Raw genomic sequence first — 20,701 nt, 5'->3', positions numbered from 1 at the left:
AAATCCTAAAAATCCTAAAAATGATTACATATATAAGTAAAACTTCTAATATTTTCTTTAAGATCATTCACAAAAAATCAACCAAAATCCAGCGAATTTCGCTGGATTTTGGTTGATTTTTTGTGAATGATCTTAAAGAAACATTTCTAACATTTCTTTTTTCCACCAAAGATTTCCCAAAAATGTTGAAAATGTGGACATCAGAAGTGTTTCCACATTTTCAAATTTTATAACGGGTCAATTTTGACCCGCAGGACAACATGAGGGTTAACCTGATGCAAGGAGGATTGTTTTCCCATTTTCAGGTGGTGTTATGTTTAAAACTAGAGCAAAAAAAAAAAAAAAAAGAGCATTCTAACAATATAAATATGACAGGAAGAATATCTAGCAGCTAGTTAGGAGGGTTTTCTCAGGTTGGAAACTGCTGACTGAAGACTGATGTGTGAGGACAGCTGCACAGGTGTCAGGTGTGTTACCTATCGGCTGGCACTTCCTCGGAATTCCAGCAGAAATAATTCCCATCCAGAGGCTGCAAGCTCTGGAAAAAAAAAAGAGGGAAAGTAGTTAGTATTGTGCCGCAGTCCTTTCACCAACCACCTCAGTAATCACCTGTCAAAGGAAACGGAAGGAATCTCCGTCTAATGACCCTGAGGGCTTTGGAGGTGAAGCCCTGACGTCTGACCCCGATGTCTTGTTTTGTAAGCTAAGAAGGGGGGGAAAAGAGGGGAGAAACACGCTGCAATAGTCTCACCTTTTCACAAAAGGTGCACAATACATCTGGAGGTGCAAACAGAGGGGCCACATGTGTTGTTTTGAGTTCCCAGGACATCCTATACTCACTGCAGGTGCAAAAGGGACTCCTCATCGTCCAAATAAACACCATCAAATGTGCATTTTGGGCGGCGCAGCAAGTCGTCCCCATTAGCCGCTCCGTTAAGGCCGAGCACATCCCGGTGAGGTAAAAGGTCAGCGCGATTTAATAAGAGCTCTTAAGGTGTCTGTTAGGGAAACAATTAGAAAGGGAAAATCACGCTCGTCTCCTGCCGCCTGAGTCAGCAGACGGGAGGAATCCGTCGTGAAAAACAAGAGTCTCTGCGGAGGAACAGAGAGGCAAAAGGCGGGGGGGGGGGGAGCCGACAGAGCCCCGCTGCTGCAAAGGTGTTAGAAAACTCCACCGAGTCGCTGCTTTAATCAGTGTTATTTGACTACCAGGCGGCTGAAACCTTCCATTTTCACAGCCAGCGAGTACAAATGACATGTTTGGCTATAAAAATTCCACGTTGAGCGATAAATCATGCAGTGTAGTAAATAGGCCTGAATTACAAATCACACATTAAACACCAAAACCAACACTCAATATGCTCTGTTACTCATACTAGCAGACATTTCTAAAACTTCACATAATTGAAGAGCATTTATATACCTAAAAAAGTGATACAAATGAGCTAAAATGTTAAAATCGTCAACACAAAACTGCTATTTATTCGTAAAATCTAATTCACTGTGGATTTATATATAAATTTCAGCTCAAATATGACACAAGATACCATCATTTCTGGTGAAATTCTTCAACCTGATATGATTCCAGTATCACAGAGTGAGATAAAACTGAGCTACAGTGGGTTTTGTGAATGGTGCTTTGTTTTTATTTGTCTCACCCTTCCTGCGCTCCACATCTCACACCCCGCGTCTCCTCCGCTCATCCTGCATGCGGCGTCTTGTCGAATTGCGCCGCGTCGCAACCCTACTGTGCCGCGTTCCCTCGGCAACCGTGCAAACACACTAATCACGCAGATCGAGACAAAAGATAAAGCTCTGAGGCAGAGGGTTTATATAAATCAAGTGGACAGCACACGCACAGAGACAGCAGAGACAGAATTTAAAAAAGAAAACAAACATTAATAAGGATAATCAATAAAAAAAATAAAACAAAGTTGAAGTTCAGACTTAAAAATGTTCCTTAAAAATGGATTTCTATTATATAATTCATCTGTTTTGTGCATTTTTGACTATTTAAAGACTCTGATTGCAGTTAAAGAGTAAAACAAATGAATGGGATTTGACATGACTTAAACATGTGAACTGAAAGACATTAAAGCAGATATTTTACAAAGTCATCTCAGGGTACATCATATAGTAAAATTAAGACCGTACAGTTTTATAACATAAAGAGAAACTCAAAGGGAATTTTTTTTCTTATTCAAGGTCATGCTAACAAAATTAAGGCAGACGTTCTGTTAATCTATTCAAAATTTCAGGCTTGATTTTATAATTCTAACGGTGCAACAGGCAGTAAAGCAGAATTAAACGGTATGTCTTATGAAAACTAGCAAAAATACATTGTAAACAAACATTTTTTTCTATTCAGCTTGAATTTAGACATGCTTTAAAATCAATTAAATGGTTCCAAAAGCTTCAGTAGAAGTCATCGGACTTCTATTTTTGGTTTATGAGGATAATTCACTGAGAAAAATAAGAATTCAGACACACAAAATGTCTTTGTTTCTCTCTAAAGAAATGGTGTTGTTTTATCCCATATGTCCTAGGGAAAAAAAAAAATCTGTTATTTTTTGATTGAACTGGTCACAGAATGGAAATGTGCAACTTATTCGACTTGGGTTGAGAGCAGGTATAGTTTCACAATAAAGGCTCAAATGCAGAAAAAGAGTTCTTCTAGACAGCCCCTTGCACGAAATTATAAACAATAAAAAATGTATTTTGAAATCACAGTGTTTTATACACAGAGCGCAGAAAACGACTACAATTAGCTACAAAATGTCTGTTTTTTTCTCATCTTTGCTTTTCTTTAAAGCAATAGTGCAGTTTTATCACATTAAACCTGGAAAATCCAACTTTTTCTTTGATTAAACGGCTCACAGATAAGTCAATGTGCAGCTTATGGACTTGGGTTGAGGGGAGATTTAGTTTCACAATAACGGCTCAAATGCAAAAAGAGTTGGGAGTTCTTGCATTTACAAAAAATGTTAGTTCATTGCATTCACAGTATTTTACACGTAAAGTCTAGAAAACAACTACAATCAGCTACAAAATGTCTGATTTTCTCTCATCTTTGCTCCTCTCTAAAGCAATACTGTTGTTGTATTCAATACGACCTCTAAAAAAATCTGTTATTTTATATTTAAAATGTGCAACCTTTGGATTTAGGTTGTAAGGATTTTCACAATAAGAGCTCAAAAGCTAAAAATGCCAGGATTACTTGCATTCATTTATAAAGAATTAAAAAAGGCATGATGGTTTCATTCACAGTATTTCACATGTACAATCTAGACAACAACTACAATCAGCTACCATCTATTATACCCCCTGTTCATTGACATAAATCTCTAATTAATTGCATCTTAATTGTCAAAAAAGGGAGGAAAAGACAAAAGTCTGTAAGTCATCGTCTCTCTGCTGATTCCCTCAGTTACTTGGCATCATCTCTTTGGTATTTGTCCACACTGCAACACCTTTAGAAGTGCTGTGATGTACATTTTGATCACTGTTGCTGCTTTTTTTTTTTCTTAACCATGACGTGTGCGTTAACAACACGTATGTAAACGTATGTTCACTCCTCACTCACTGCCGCGGCCAAATTTACCACAATCCCTTCTCTGGCAGCTTCGAACCGTGACGAGCAGCGGGTTGGATCTTCACGCGTCCGGGTCAGGATCGCTCACAGCCCTTTATTGTACGTCACGAGCTTGCAATCTGTTGCCATGGCGATCTCCGGCTCCAGCTGATCCACGCCGATCTGTGGGAACCGAAGGAGGACAAGAAGGTCGATGGCGCAAATATCGGGGCACAATATAACAAGTTTACATGTTGCATTTTGTACGTGCATCCTTAAAGATTTGCGGTTTTATTTGTAACTAAGTAATTTCTTAAAGCTTTTAAAGGTTCTGTATTTACGGCTAATGTGCAAAAAGAGCCAATTTGGCAGATTAAAGTCTAATTTGAGGCTCGCATCTCCTAATATTTGAACCGGAGACAGATGGCTGCTGGAGTTGGAGGCAGAATCCTAATCAGACATCTTGGTAGGTGTGAAATGGGGAAGTAGGACAAATCGAGTAGGCGGGGGGGTCCAGGGGAGCGGGGCATTCATGTTGCTTTTTGGGGAGATCTTTTATTTTTTTCCTTCCCTTTTTCATCTGCTATCCTCGCGAAAGTGCAAAAAGGACTTGCGAGAGAAAAACAGGTCCCTCCTTGGAATGGGAGGCAGCTTTTCACAGGGCTGTTGGCGGCACATATGTCTGAAGTTTTCTGCCATATGGCTGTCTGAGCTATTTCCAGTGGTAATTAAATCCTAAATATTTCAAAGCCAGAGCTGCTTGCCTTGTGTCAGCAAGTCACTTGGCAGAGAGAAGACAAAGAGAGAGAGAGGGAGAGAGAGAGAGAGACGGTGAAAAACAAAATCACAGTCGTCTCATTAACGTGACAAACGCGAGGGCTACGAGGCTAAAGTTAGATCTCAGCCTGCTGGCCTGGATGGCAGCGGCGGCGGTGAATAAAAGCAACGGAGGCGGATCACAACAGAGCAGGTTAAGTCTCGGAGGGCTACGCCTCATTAGGAGAGAGCTTCAGCTTCAGCTCAATGGGAAACACTGAGGAGGTCAGGAGGCTTCGGTCAAAAACATCAGTCACTGAAACTGAGCCCTGCAGACCTGAGCTGAGCAGATAATTCAATACAGGCAGACGTAAAAAAAAATAACACACTTGGCATCACTGTAATTTATGATAATGATTATTATTATCAAATTATTTTTTCTCAGAGCATCACCACCATAAACTAAATGAGATCTGAAACATTAATGGAGGTAAAACAAGACGTCTGATATCATGTCTGTTTACTAGCATAACTTAGAATCTGCATACAAACAGCTTAACTCTTTCTTTAGTATCTGGCAGCTCATTTAAAGAAAAAATAACAGCAGCATGTTTGTTTGCGGCCAACAAAATCTCAAGATTTAGAATTGGCAGTGGAAGAAAGTACCAGAAAACCAAAGTGCCACCACGGAAACTTGAACTTCAACACAAAAATACAAGAAAACACTGTCGGGTTGTTCCATCTGCTATCATCAACTTGACCAACTTTGATTCGTTTAAAATTTCATCATCATAAACTATGGACATTTAAAATGGCATCTGTGAAACTAAAGCTTGCTATATTTATTATTTTGGGAGAAAATGTAGGTTTTTATTTTCCAATTTTTACAAATGTAGCCGCAAGGGGACACAAGCCAGTGTCTTATTGTGCCGGTCCCAAGATAAATACAGAGGGTTGTGTCAGGAAGGGCATCCGACGTAAAACTTTGGCCAAATCAACCATACTTTGAAGAGTTGATGAATGAGGAAAATGAGAGAGAATGAAGGGTAGAAGAGGTGACTGTTGTGGACCAGGAAGTAGCAAAGATTAGTAAGGATGAAGTGAGGAGGGCATTGAAGAGGATGAAGAGTGGAAAGGCACTTAGTCCTGATGACCTGTGGAGGTATGGAAGTGTCTCAGAGAGGTAGCAGTAGAGTTTCTGACTGGGTTGTTCAACAGGATCTTAGATAGTGAGAAGATGCCCGAGGAATGGAGGAGAAGTGTGCTGGTGCCCATTTTTAAGAACAAGGGAGATGTGCAGAGTTGTGGCAACTACAGAGGAATAAAGCTGATGAGCCACAAGATGAAGCTATGGGAAAGAGTAGTTGAAGCTAGACTAAGGGCAGAGGTGAACATCTGTGAGCAGCAGTATGGTTTCATGCCAAGAAAGAGTACAACAGATGCAATATTTGCTTTGAGGATGTTTTATAAAGAAGTACAGAGAAGGTCAGAAGGAGCTGCATTGTGTCTTTGTAGATCTGGAGAAAGCTTATGACAGGGTGCCCAGAGAGGAACTGTGGTTTTGTATGAGGAAGTCTAGAGTGGCAGAGAAGTATGTTAGAGTGGTGCAGGACATCTATGAGGACTGTAAGACAGTGGTGAGGTGTGCTGTAGGAGTAACAGAGGAGTTCAAGGTGGAGGTGGGAGTACATCAGGGATCAGCTCTGAGCCCCTTCTTGTTTGCTATGGTGATGGACAGGATGACAGACGAGGTTAGACAGGAGTCTCCATGGACTATGATGTTTGCAATTTCATTGTGATCTGTAGTGAGAGCAGGAAACAGGTGGAGGAGAAGCTAGAGGCGTGGAGGTTTGAACTGGAAAGGAGAGGAATGAAGGTTAGCCGCAGCAAGACGGAGTATCTGTATCTCTTCCCAAGTGGAAGAGTGAGGTTACAGGGAGAAGAGATCATGAAGGTGGAGGATTTTAAGTACTTAGGGTCAACAGTCCAGAGCAATGGAGAGTGTGGAAAAGAGGTGAAGAAGCGTGTACAGGCAGGCTGGAACGGCTGGAGAAAAGTGTCAGGTGTGATGTGTGATAGAAGAGTTTCAGCTAAAATGAAAGGAAAGGTTTACAAAACTGTGGTGAGACCAGCCATGTTGTTTGGTCTGGAGACAGTGTCCCTGAGGAAAAGACAGGAGGCAGAGCTGGAGGTAGCAGAACTGAAGATGCTGAGGTTCTCTTTGGGGGTGACCAGGATGGATAGGATCAGGAATGAGTCCATCAGAGGGACAGCACATGTTAGAGGCTTTGGAGATAAAGTCAGAGAGGCCAGACTGAGATGGTTCAGACATGTCCAGAGGAGAGAGTGAATATATTGGTAGAAGGATGTTGAGTTTCCCACTGCCAGGCAGGAGGCCTAGAGGAAAACCAAAGAGGAGGTTTATGGATGTGGTTAAAGAGGACATGAAGGTAGTTGGTGTGAGAGAAGAGGATGCAGCAGACAGGGTTAGATGGAGGCAATTGATTCGCTGTGGCGACCCCTGAAGGGAAAAGCCGAAAGGAAAAGAAGATTTTCCAATTTTTACAAATATGTTCCAAAAATGCAACTTTTGAGCAAAAATAAGCAAATTACATGATGAGAAATGGCATTCATCTTAAATAGTTCTTAAGATATTGTCGTTCAAACACCCTTAAAATTCAATGCCCAAAAAACATGAAGAAAGTAGATAGGCAGATTTTAAAAATATAAAGCTAGTGAAGTGTTTGTTATATGAAGCTAGAAGTCCACAGATATCTCTACACATAGCCAGAGTTTAGGATAAAAACATTTCAGAGACGTCGGGCAGAAACTGTTCTAAAAATTTGATGATTTAGGATAGAATGACCCTGCTACAATATCAGACATGAGCAAAACGGGGAAATGTGTTTTTAAAATCCCAGTTCAATCAATCTCACCATCAGTATCTGTCAATTACTCATTTTATCTAGCAGGAGTCTGCTGTGAGTCTGTGGGAAGAAGCCAAAGCATTCGGAAAAAACATTCGGCGACCACTGCAGCATCTTGCTGGTCAAGTTACAGTTTAATGAACTAATGAAATTCTGTTTAATTGGATTAAATAGGGGGCAACAGATGAAGAATGTTTTAGGGGTAAAGTACCTGTGACATCTGTGGAAAAAGGCTGATGGCGAGCGGCAGAGCCAAGCTGAAGGCAGCGAGACAAACCAGACTGTGGACCGGAAGGACGAGCCGGCGATGCTTCTGCAGCAGAGGAAGCCTGGTGGGACACAGACAAGAAAACAGTCACATCTTTTACCAAACAGTAAATACAGTTAGAGTTGGTGTTCATTAGGAGATGCATGTCAGCAGAACAGGCTTTTTACACAAAGCCAGTTCAGTACATATAAACAGTAGACAAACACTGAACTAAAGTCAGGTTTCAAGTGTTAAAGACTTCTTTAAAACATGAGAATTCAGACCAGGTGAGATGATGACCTTCATGTGAGGAAATACAACCAAATCAAACCTTACAATCAGAAAAGTGTGACATTGTGACATTGCTGGGATCAGAGCGGCAGCTACAGATAGAAAGATGTGGCTGCAGCAGAACTGAAGCAGTACATTTTAAATTAACTTTTGTTTTCTGAAATTTAAAAACAAAAGCCAACAAAAATAGAGGCATAGATAATTGGGACAAATGCTAAATGCTGGATCCGACAATAGGCCAGGCCTATAATTGGTTAATCTCCACTTAGTGGGTGAAAAGGTCAAAGTTTCTATGAGAAAGTATTTTGAGATTTAAAGTTATTACTCAGATTTAGGTTAAATAACAAAAACAGAACTACAGACTTTTAATAAAAAGCGTTAATACCAAATTTACTGTTCAGTAGTTGAATAAATTATAACCACTTAAAACTACTCAGATTCATTTAATTCCAGCTTCCAGTTAAATCTTTGTTTTTATTACTTAATATTTTCACATTTTCTGTCAAATTAAAAAACTCTTACGCTTGTTTTCCTTCATAAATCTCCTGTAAGAGTTTCACAAACATGCCGCCCTCAACATCAGAAGCTGCTCTCGCTCTAAATAGACCAAACTTCTTGAGGACATTTCATAGATTCATCTCCAGAAATACATTTCCCGGTCTCGCTGCCCTCTGTAGGATAATCCCCTCTTCAGTGTGTGGGACAGCGAACTCAGCAGGAGCTTGAGAAAGAGCCGCTCCGTCTCTCCTCCACCAGCGACGCCTCTCCCCCTAACGAGGAGAGCTAATGCCTAATGAGGGAGCTCATTAACACATATGGCTGCCGTGGTTTAATTAGGCGACACGCACACAAAACGTGCAGATCTGGAGAACAGCACCACAAAGAGGAAAGTCAATGGGAGGAAAAAGTTGCGGGGCGTGTGAGAAGCGAGCGGCAAGGGAATGTGGGTTTGGGGAATTTTAAAAACCTTCGAATCGGGTGGAAAAACTCGACATTATTCAAAATTAATGACACTATTTTGTGTCGCGCTGGCTGCATTCAGATGCTCTAATTCAGCTTCAACTGTTTACATGAACTTGTGTCTCTTGAACAAACTGGTTATAGAATAAACCTCCTGAACTGTTTTATGCCACTGGATGTTAATGGAAACCCACCATGAGAATTCAACAGTAGCAGTGGTTGTTCTTGCCACAGTATCGTCTGTGTTTACATGCACGTTTGGAAAATAACGTCATTAAATATAGTATAGCTTTTTGCTCTTTGTTCAAGTATTTGGTGTGAAACTTGCATTACTGTAAATACAGCGGCATGTGAAAGGGACCAGTGGAAGTGGAAGACACAGAACAGCTTGTGAAGGTGAGGGTGGCAATTAGGAACAGAAAAATGAAACTGATTTGGTTTCTAAAAACAGGTGGCGTGTCTTTGTCACAAGTGGAGAGGCTGTTGTTTGTGTGCAGTGGATGTTTTAGAGACACACTTTCTGTCAGTACTAAACAGTTCGCTGATTGTTAGAAAGCATTTTCACTGCATATCTTACTGACTTAGGGAACATTAAGGTCAGACATGTAAAATGCTTTTGGGAGTCTGACTGTACAAGATGAAAAACTGCCCTTGAAACCGGAGCTTGATTCAATTAGTCTTGCCACTTATCAAAATCCTGTCAGACAGGTATGCTAAGACTGAGACAAAAGCTAAAGGAAAGCAGAGATACTATTCCTCTACCTGCAGCTGCTTCACTACGGCCCAAGATTGTTCCAGAATTGGATTATTTGGGCCAAAATGGACATTCTCAGTGCAAATAAATGTAGATTAAGACTGGCGCTGCCTGACTTTGGAGAAAAAAATTACACTGCAAGATTTTATTTTTCTGCAATAAACAGCATATTTTAATATGAGAATGACTAACAATTGGAAAGACCAAATAAATCTAAAATCATTGAGTGGATATTGTGCAAGTGAATTGAAAATATTTTTTGAAAGCTGAAAAAAAGCCATTTGGTAAATTTGCAACATGGTTTAAAGGCATTATGGAGGATGTTTTTTTTGTTTAATTTGTCTGATTCACATAAAATGAATATACTGACCTTTAGTGGACTTGTATGTATGGTTTCTAAAAAATAAAACACTAAAAAAAAATAACTGTGGACATGGCAGGACCTGAAAAACATCAGCCAATCAATGCGCTCAGACCGAGGTGTTTGGTTTGCTCCCTTTCCTGTCAATCAAAAATCTTCCGGCTCAGGCCTAGTTACGTAGATTACGTACGCCTTGGACTTACGTGTTTTGTGTATGTGTTGCTTTGGTATAGCTTCGTAGTTAGCTGGCGACTTGTTTTGCTCATCTTTTTTTACATAATGGCAGATAAAGATCCAGGGGGACCCAGCCGTAAATGACAACTTCACGAGTCCTACGCAAGTTTCTGGAGGGGGGCGTTTCTTTGTAAATGTTAAGAGGGGGGAGGTTAGAGGGAGGTGAGGGAGAGGTTGTATGTGCACATGCTACGTTCAGAGTCGTAGGAAGTTAAATCTCATCTAATGCTTTTAACACTGGCAAAGGCATCCAAAATAGTTTTAGTGCTTCGGATGGTAATTAAAACTGCATTCGCACTCATCATATAAAGCTGAGTATTGTAGATTTAAATGGTCAGATAAATTAGCTGTGGTGGCAACAATTACAAAACTCTGCGGACAGAGGAGCTGTTTCAGGTCAACATGGTTCTTTCTGTAGCTGAAATGTTTCTTTTTGCCACCATCAGTGTTTTTCTCCTGTTTCTATTTAATTTGCTGGACATGTGGCTGGATCCTGTGTGTTTCTGTTAAATAACATTAAAAAGAAACTAAGTGTATCCAAGAATCTTCAGGTAGACCAGGGGGGGGGTCACACATAAGGCCTGTGGCGATCGATTTGTAGTAGGATCACAATCGTGATCGTCAGCAGGCAGTGATATAGTGTTCATGTGTTGTCATGGTTACAGTGCCGCTATCTCGTAATGACACAGAAATGATTAACAAATCCATGGATCCAGACTATAAGCCGCATCACTGCCAAAATCTGATCACTTGGTCCTTGTTTCATTTCTGACCTTCCCTAGAAATTTAATCCAAATCCGTTAATTCCTTTTGTGAGTAATGTTGCGAACAGACAGACAAAAGGACAAACGTATGCCGATCATCACAGAACTCCACCGCGTTCCTTGGCAGAATAATAAAGATATTCTATTCTGTTCAAACCCTGAAATTTGAGAAGATGATCGTCTATCAGAACGACTTTTGGGTGGGTTTGTGCAATATTTATTTATCTATCTATATTCATACATATATATATATTTTCCATATTGTATTTTTTTCATTTAGATATTTTGTCTTTATCTGTTGTTATCGTTTTATCCTATGAAGGAGATGCACTCAAAATTTCGTTGTACATATGTCAAATGACAAAAAAAGCATTTGAAAGCATTTGATTTGATTTTCTTGAAGATTAGTCACGCAAAATGAGGACGATGTGAGTTTTCTTTTAGTACAAAGCAGCAAACAAAGCCGTAGCATGAAGTGTTCTTCTTCATTTGCCTGACTTCACGTCGCACTTTTTGTGATGTGACTCTCAAACCCAGAAAATGCGCAGCCGTACTTTAAAAAAACACAACAAAATAAACTAAATCTCCAAAACACACTCACAGCTACCAAAGCGCATGAAGGACAGAAGCTGCTGTCAGCGCCTTAAATCGGCTCTCAGCAGTGTCATCCATCACTGAGGGGCCGTCCAGGGACCCGTCTCTCTCCCCTTGTTCTCGCTCCATTGAGAGCCAATGAAGGCGAGCTGACATGGAGGATAGCTGAGCGCTACTCACCTGCAACCTCAGCCAACTGCACAGCTCCCTGCTGGCCTTCACTCACTCACTCACTCACTCACTCACTCACTCACTCCCTCTTCCTCTGTGCTCAGTCATCCAGCCGCCAGGAATCCCAAACACACCTGGGCAGCGGTCGGGACAAGTGCTGTCAAGGGTTTTTACGAAGACGGCTGCATTCCTCGGTACACCGCAAGGCGCAGTCACGCCGTTGATCACAGGACGTCCGCACAAACACGTTGCATCATTAAGGCATCATTACAATCGTATCACACAACACAGAATGCGAGCGGTGGAGACGGTTCATTGGACTGTGGGGGCCGATTAAACAGTAGCTCTGCTCATCAGGAGTGACTCTGACAATCATATTTTTGCTGAAATTTTCAGTAGTTATACAATTCATTCTCATTTAATAAAGAGACGGCTTCAGTTTTTAATCATTCTAATCTTTTTCTCACCAAAAACTTCCACCTCTTCAATTAATGCCATCCCACCAATAATTAGATTGATACAAACTGTGATAATGAGAGCATTTTCTGTTGCAAACACGAGTTGTTTGGGCTTTTTTTCTACAAAAAAAAAATCTATTTGGAGCTTTCAAAAGAAGCATTTAATGTGCTCGGTAGCATCAGCGTTTGAAGCAGAAGGTTAACTTCAGGAGAGAGGAACAAAGAAAGAGTGCCTCCTACAGAAACCCAAACTCCATTAGCAGAAACTCTCCAGAGCGAGGAAGAAAACTGTCTCTGAGCTGAAATTAGACGGCACTCTTCTTTATTTTTAGGAAGAACTGTTCCTGGGAAGCTGATATGGCTGTTTTCTTCTTCTTGTTTGGATTTTATTAGCACTTCTCTGTCTCATCTCGTCTTATAAACTGCAAAGGATGTGAAACTCCGCAGCGATGAGCACGTTTCCATAAAGGTGACACCAAATTAACCAAACTAAACTTCTATAACACATCATTTCTATGGATTTTCAGCTTTTCTTTCTGTTGTGAGCTGACACATGCACACAAATAAAGTGATAATCTAACCTTGTAAGATCGACTGGTTGATGTCTAATATTGGCTCCAAGCTAAAATTAAGTGAAGAAGAGTTTCTTACTTTTCCAGTACAGCCATGATCATGGGAGGAAGCACCAGGATGGGCATGGGCAGCACCACTCTGGTCAGGGCTGTCTCCAAAAGCGCCTGCCAAATAAATCAGAAATGACAACATAAAGACATAAAGAAAAAAAAGCATTTAAGCATTGTGTGAATACTTCTGTATGACCTTTAGGCCTTATAACTGACACCTCATACTATGTTACATGTACAGAGATTGCAATGCATACAGAACATTTTGCCAACATTAAAGACAACTTAGCAGCACTAAGGTCATTTTATTAACCAGTTTTGTCGTTTGGAGTTTCATTTACTTAAACACAAGACATTTATGCTCATCAAATGACATGAAAACTGCACAGATTTCTGTCAAATAAGACGACAGACTCATTGCCTTATCATAGCCAGTTGCTCCCAACCCAGTTAATCATCATCAGTAACTAAACAGCGTGATAAATTCACATCAGATAATCTATTTTCAGAGGTACGTACATGCCTGGCAGCCACTTTCGATGTTCCCACCACGTTCCCGTTGTCGTCGAGCACACTGATGCCCTCTGAAAGCTCGGTGCGTCTCATGAGCACCACGTTGCAGACATTTGCACTCGCTGTGAAGAGGCGAGAATATTTGTAAAGATCACTGCTTGGAATATAATGCATGCTATTATTTCACAAATCAGTAGATTAGGTGAAAGATCAGGCAGCAGCACAGTGCTGTTGGAGCAGGAAGAAGCCGAGTCCTTTGCTCAAGAACACTGTAGGCATGGCAAGCCTTTAAATTTCCTCTCTGGTGCTTTAGATTTAACCCTAAAAAATTTATTTCTTTGTATAAATGCATTAAATTACATATTTAGAAGTCTTTTCCATGAATGTACTCCCTTTCGACTCTGCTCTATCAATGTAAACCTACGCTACACAAATGGAAAGTTACAGTTTTGCAATAATTCATTGCATTCATGTTTGTGTTTTCTATTTGCCCGTCGACCCACGTTCAGCAGGTTTTCTCGCACATTGAAATTAGAGGCTGTTTGAATGACAGTACATTAAAGACAAAAGCCTGAAATTTTCACATTCATAATACTGCAACATTGGGCATGTGGATCAAATGCTCTTGGATTATGAGTGGGTTCAAAATCTGAAAAAAAAAAATGAAGCTGTCAAGGAAAATCTCATCTTTGAGCGCACATTAACAAATAAAGGGATAATGGCAAAGTGAACTAGTGATATCTTCTGAACCATATCAAGTTGAATTTCACAAAAATACAAAATAAAACATCTAGAATATTTAGGAATCTGAAATATTTTGCACAAAAATGCTTTTTTATTGAACTGTAATTAATAATTGAGCAGGTACAAGAAGTTGAAGAAAATATTGCTACATACAAAAGAGTTACACAAATATGACCAAGAACAACTGGAAATGTGTGTTATTTCTGAAAATATTTGATACATCAAGCAAAAACTGCACAAATCTCTTCATAAATATCTATATTTGATTCTAGGAAAATCAGAAATGGTGAAGCAGAAATTTCTCTAAAAATCTGATGATCTGAGATGGAATGACTCTGTGGCATATTTCTATATTGGTAAAATGTTCTCCTGTAAATTATCTATTTACAAAAATAAACAAGACATAGAATTGATTCTATGATGAAAATATCACAGATTTGTCGCCTATAACTACCACTGAGTGTCCTTCTGAAACCTTCTTAGCCTCGGCTTGCTTTACTCATCACTGCTGTGTCATTCGTGTCATAATTTACAAAACTGAAAGCCAGACCTGTGTGTATGACTTCGACACAAACAGCAACACACAACAAAGCCAAGGCGGGCGACACGTTGATGAAAAGCAGAGTTGTTCCCCTGCGATTTATTCACGAAAGCCAAAATGAACACAAATGCATGTTAATGTAGATGAACCTTTCTTCTTGACTCTAATAGGAATAAGAAAAACTCATTTTAGAGAGTTTAGTGTTGGCGCCCCGAGCCTTTTTAATTTAAGACAACAGCGTTCCGAGTTATCTCTGCTGAGGGCCGCGGGGCTGCAGGTCGCTTTGTGAGGGGAATTCAATTGACTGAGCAAATAGCTCTTTTTACCTACAAGGGATTTTTTAAAATGCAGACCAATTAATAAAAGGGGACAGATAGCAGCGCTTTGGCGGGGAATAACAAAAACTACAGCAAACAGATCAAATTCTCAAAAACCTGCTTGTAATTACATGAATAAAAGGCATCAAGGTAATTATGAAATATAATTGATAATTGCAAAATCTGCGCAGCTAAATGCTGAAATATCAGTCCATAATTTGCAATTATTTAAAACAATTACATTTGTGTACATTTTAATTGTCCTCTAATAACGCGCGGAAATGCATCCAAGAATTTTTCCCGCATAATTACGTCCTAAATATGACAAATAACGATAAATATTTTCAAAAGACAACAAATTAATTACACCCACAAATTTCTGCCAGCGTGGCTTTCCCTCCGGTGAAGGTCTTCATAATCTAATTGAATGACAGGCCGCCGCTTGATTAGGTTATTACAAATAAATCTAGCCTTAAGTAAGCGAGCAAAATCAAACGGGCGAAAATTCAAACAGCAGTTTGCTTTCGCTCGCTTCAATTAGCCATTTTAATTACCTTTTATATGGGCCTTCCAAAAACAACAACAACAATGGAACAAACAGAAATCAGGTAAATGAGGCCTTGACATAGACGCCACTTTAGGGGTAATTATCCAATTTGTTTGCCGCAGCAGAGTTCTAACGAGCAGCCAATTACCAGGCAAAGGCTGCGCTGTAGAAACCTGTTGATTTAATTAGAAGAGCCGCTATGGTAAGGACGGGGGAGGAGGCAAACAATTTAATTATGAGCCAGCAGCCCGAGGCATTCTGGGACACGGGTCTATACCCCTGGGTGTGATTGTGTTTGGAGGGGGGAGAGTGGCATGAAAATCAGCTTTGTGGCACGTCTGAAAAAGCGAGCTCTCGACACGTCTCTAACCCTGCAGAGAGGGAAACGGACCGCGAGGAGCAGGATGAAGCCAAATCGCTCTGCTGTGCTTGGCTTATTATGATCATGGAAGAATATAATAAAAAGGGAAACAATACGTTTATCAGAATCAAAGAAAGGGAAAAACGCAATCTGTGCTGTTTGTTTTGAAATATTGTAATCACAGCAGTCGAAAAATGCAAAGTTTTTCAAGATGCTTTTCAATCAAATTTAACCGTCCTGTGGTCTTCATTTATGGGCACCAAAAATATCATTTCCTTGTCTAAAAAAATCCAAAAATTCTGCAAAAAAAATGCCCAAATTTTTGAAAATGTGCAAAACCTTCAGCAAGAAAATTTTTTTTAAAAATCAACCAAAATCCAGCAAAATTCGATGGATTTTGGTTGATTTTCTGTGTGAATTCCTATTCCTTCTTTCCACCAAAAAGTGTTCAAAAATTTCCAAAAAATCTTGAAAATGTGGACATCAGAAGTTTCACTGTGAAAACACTTTTTTCCCCCCCACATTTTCAAACTTTAAAACGGATCAATTTGACCCACAGGACGACACGAGGGTTAAAAAAAATAAAACAAAATTGACAATATCAAAGCTAAATAATGAGGTTAAGTCTACAGTTTAAACCCAAATTGAAAGTAATTTAGCTTAAAGGATGATCATAATGGAGATCTGGGCCTAATCCCTGTCCGTCCCATGAAGAATGATTTCGCTGAGCTTACCCACTGCTGGGAAGGGGATGAACCTCTGCACCAAAAGCCTGGTGGTTGGGTTGAAGCGGTTTGCTTTCTGGATTAAAACATTCAGCCCAACCTGAAGGAAAACCACAAGATGCACAGGACACTATCAGACACTAAGCTGATAGCACACAGCACTGAATATTTAGAATTCACAGCAGCTTTTTAGGTCTTTTAAAGTGCCGCAAGACATGTTTTCAGGACAGAAAAGCTCAAAAACTGCACCAAAAACTCGTGAATTTGTCACTTTTTACCCAATGATCCCATTTCTGACAACAGTTTCTGACACTCGTGAGGATAAACAGTTGATAAATGTAACTTTGCTGTGCTTGAGCATACTAGAGAGCTTGTAGTCAAAAGGCTCTGATAACACACCACCACGCCACTCCAGCTTCCAGCTCCCTCAAGCCCGGCAGGGGGTCGCCACCAGAGCCAGCGTTTAATTGGAGAGCTCATGCCCCCCTCCTGGCCTGTCGTTACGCCCTCCAGACACCCCGCGATTTTTTCTTCTTCTGTGCTTTGCTGCCATTGTCAAGCCCGAGGGTATCAGCCGGATGAGCGCCCAGCAGGACCAGTAATTGGCTCGGTTTGAGCTGCTTGTCCACGCTAAGGGTTGTGTCAGGCAGGTGTGTGAACGTGTATTATACTCTTTTGACATTTGAGTCTTTGATTAAAAAAAGGTTTGACTAATAAGGGTATTTTGAAGTCTGCTATTAACTGGTTTATGCTGATACTAAGCTTCTTTACATTTAGCCATTTTCCTGTGAAAACCATGAAAAAATTGAGGTATAACAGTGGGTGTGTTTGTCCTAAACACGCTCAATTTGACATGATTTTACTTGATTCGCACAAGTCCATTTATATTGACATAGTTGCGCCAACATAAAAATCCTCCACGTGGAATATTTTGGTAGTGCATCAGCTGTTGTCCAGCAGCTATAGCAGACTAATGGGGTTAGCCTTCACAGCTAGGCAGACACTTTGTCAGTTTAATTCAACATGTACAGTGTGTAAAGTCATACTACATGGTTTACCAAGTCTTCTTGTATCACCAGAATCAGTGACTTCTCTGCCCTGTACATGCACTATCGGGTCACTAAAGCGGCCATCATGTTGAGCTCACACTGAACATAAGCACCGTGGTTGCTTTTTCTCTAGTGATAAGTCTAATAAAGTTTCATCAAAACAGTGCAATGCTAGCCTAGCCACGCTAGACCCATGTTTCTGAAGGCACAAGGGTCTAGGGCCGCTCGACAGGGAGGGAGGCGGGCTAAAAGGCTGTCTTTCAAATCACTCTGCAGCAATTGGGTAGGTATACAACCAATCAGTGCAACGAATAGGCTGACGTAGTTCCGAGATCGCCGGCGGATTGTGGCTAAGTCGCATTAGCTTCCCAACCTGCGGAGTCAACTGGTATATGAAGGATTTGCCATATCCCGTCGGCATAAGTCCAAACACGTCTTTCTTCTCAATGAAACACTTCAGTGCCGTCCTTTGTTTATCTTTCGAGTTGAATTTTAGCTTCAAATCTTTAAGGGCTGTGGCCAAAGCTGAGTCGAAAGATAACTGTTTATTGTGCGCCGGTTGTTTCTGTCAGAATCGTTGCGCCTCTGTCGTCACTTAGTTACGCCCGCCTTCTGACTCTACACTTCATGGTGATTGGTCCGGCCAGTTTTAGGAGCATCCAGCCTCGAGCCTTATGGAGGGTAACTAGACCCACCCTGGCAGAGAATTAAATTCGTTGCCGTGGGTTGTCTAGTGCGGCTAGGCTAGTGCAGTGCAACTTTTAAAGCTGAAATTTCACTGCTGGCATTCAGAGTTATGTTCAACTTTTACTTCTCATTCCACTTAAGTGTCTTGTAGCACAAAAAAAACACAAGTTAACAAGGTCAAACTGATAGATTTTCACAGGATTTCCCTTCAACTCTGCACTAAAACCTCAGATTACTGATACTTTCTATAGGGTTTATCAGTTAATTTTGAATCCACATTTTCCTGACATTACAAAAATGAAGAAATTTATAGTTGTATTTGCGGCAGACAAAAGTAGTTTGTGACTTAACTATTCTTAATTTATATATCAAATTATCAGGCCCTGGATAACTATAATAGAAGAATTATAGGAACTCACAGCAATGGACACTGCACTGGTCACCGCTCCGAGGTATCCCTGGACAAATTTGGAAACCGGAGCGGGCTAAAAGTAAAAGAAGGCATTAAGAAACAGTTCTGTTAAGTAACAACAAGCAGCTGTAAATACTCACAGGATCACACACAGTACCTTGGAGGCGTTGCGGTTGGAGTAGTTAACGCAGGCATTGTGACTCTGGTTTAACCACTGCAAGGGAAACAAGAGAAAGTGAACAGCAGAGGAGCCCGATTGTAAACGTGCTGCTACACTCGTCTTTAGTTACAGGTGCTCAATCTAGCATTATGTCTTTGTACCAACAAATGAGACCACAGAAGTGTATTCTTGTCTCTTGAAACAAACAAATCTTAAGATAAAACCTTTTAAACTCAAGCTTCACTGACCAGCATCACATATCTTTTTTTTTTAAACCTCGAGTTTAGTTTTGTTTAATGTTTGTCATAGAAATGCATCAATGATTTAAACAATCTTTGCCTCACATCAGCAGTACCTCTACTACTTTTAGATGTTTCATGAATCCCAATGCTTGAAAACTGATTGCTAATATGTCAATATATGAAGCAAAAATGCATTTATCAACAAAATGTAAACATAAAAATGTAAAATTGAGGCCATTATATTGTCTAAATAGATACTTTATTAATCCCGAGGTAAATATAAGATGTTCTTCAGTGGCTATTGTTGTCACTTATGTGTTATATGTTTAGATTTTAAATTAAAATAACTGAAACTTTTATGATCCTAAATGACAATATCAGGTCAGACTGAGTTACGGAGGTGAAGAAATACCTGCCAGAAGACAGTTGACACCAGTGTTTGATTTGGGAGAAGGAGACCAACAACCTGCACAGATAGATTAATAAAAACTTTTACAACAAATATAGATACACTTCTTTATAGTCTTGGCTTGCATTTAAGATTGACAGCTTTAGCTTTTCTCTAAAATGTACATAAAAAAATCTTACCACTGGTGTGCCAAACGGGATAAAACCTGTAAAAAAAAATAAAACTATATCAACACTTTGGCATCTTTTGCTCATATAGGTTTACTTGGAAAGGCAATTTGCTGACAGATTTATTTCTAATGTTTTACTTTCTGAGCGTTCAATTGTAATATTTCTAATCTTTCATAGTAAATTTCTTCTAAATCCCTGTGCATTTCTTCAACAACTCATTGTTCTGTTTCTGTGCTAGTATGTGTAGGTTGGACAGAAGATAGACTTTGCAGCTTTTCCCCCATTTCTCTGACAAATCTAAAACATGTTGGTCCTAACAGGCTAATCGCTGCGGTCTTCTCCTCTTTTTCGGTTCCACTTCAAAGTCAAAAAAGGTGCTTTGAAACTAGACCAAAACACTAGAGTTTGCTTCTTCAGAAACCCCCGAGAACTTCTCCGTCACCCTAGGAGAGAGGTTTTAATCAGCGCCCAGCTGAGTGTGACCTTTTCGAGGACTGAGACAACCTGAAGAGTCCCGTTGAGTCGTGACAGTTCCCAGGGTGAACGACGCCTCCATGTTGGACCACATAACAAGCCCCCAGATCCCACTTTCCTCCCCCCCAAGGTTTCCACACTGAGCCACTCTACCTGACATCCGAAAGGGCATGAGGATCTTCTCCCCTGTGTCAGGGTGGATGATGGCCTGTAATAAGAGCAGGGCTTAAGGTGAGAAAAAATCCTGAGCCTGAACTTCTAAGATCCAATTTACAGTGTCAATAAATGTATTTAAATGTGTTTTAAAACTCACTAGAACACAATATATATGAGATTCTATTAATTCAGAGCAAATATGAGGTCAGCTGGTGGAAATAATGCCCATTATGATCCCACTATTTTATTGTTGCTCAAATGTAAAACATTACTTGGCCAAAACTTGAGGCATTTTAGAAAGTGCCCCAAGTCAGATTTTTTTGTGTTGATGTTTCAATACCACATCACTGTAATTGCAAAGATTTATTTTAGTGTAAAGGGCGAAAAAAAATCATGAAAATCAAGTAAAGAGTGATGAGAATCAGACGATAATGAGTACAGAATGGTTTGGGTTGGGTCAGATCACAGGAGGAGAGTAGTGCT

At 40.2% G+C, this 20,701-nt stretch overlaps 1 protein-coding gene across 3 annotated transcripts in view; it reads right to left on the bottom strand.

The window, feature by feature from the left end:
• Positions 1-1,808: 1,808 nt before the first annotated feature.
• The window catches only part of sfxn5a (sideroflexin 5a), a 30,473-nt gene continuing 11,580 nt past the window's right edge, over positions 1,809-20,701 (bottom strand). For all 3 annotated transcript variants that reach the window (XM_022216653.2, XM_051958969.1, XM_051958962.1), the window contains exons 5-14: positions 20,216-20,270; positions 19,598-19,623; positions 19,422-19,475; positions 18,765-18,821; positions 18,615-18,680; positions 16,469-16,559; positions 13,231-13,346; positions 12,740-12,825; positions 7,466-7,583; positions 1,809-3,754 (exon numbers count right to left, since the gene is read on the bottom strand). In XM_022216653.2, coding sequence (XP_022072345.1) covers positions 3,677-3,754; positions 7,466-7,583; positions 12,740-12,825; positions 13,231-13,346; positions 16,469-16,559; positions 18,615-18,680; positions 18,765-18,821; positions 19,422-19,475; positions 19,598-19,623; positions 20,216-20,270 — 747 coding nt within the window. In that variant the 3' untranslated portion in view covers positions 1,809-3,676. The remainder of the gene's footprint in view (positions 3,755-7,465; positions 7,584-12,739; positions 12,826-13,230; positions 13,347-16,468; positions 16,560-18,614; positions 18,681-18,764; positions 18,822-19,421; positions 19,476-19,597; positions 19,624-20,215; positions 20,271-20,701) is intronic.

Source organism: Acanthochromis polyacanthus, chromosome 1, assembly GCF_021347895.1.
Source record: "Acanthochromis polyacanthus isolate Apoly-LR-REF ecotype Palm Island chromosome 1, KAUST_Apoly_ChrSc, whole genome shotgun sequence".
Lineage (NCBI taxonomy): Eukaryota > Metazoa > Chordata > Actinopteri > Pomacentridae > Acanthochromis > Acanthochromis polyacanthus.
Note: the sequence above shows the minus strand (reverse complement) of the source record. Positions and strands in the feature narration are given on the sequence as shown.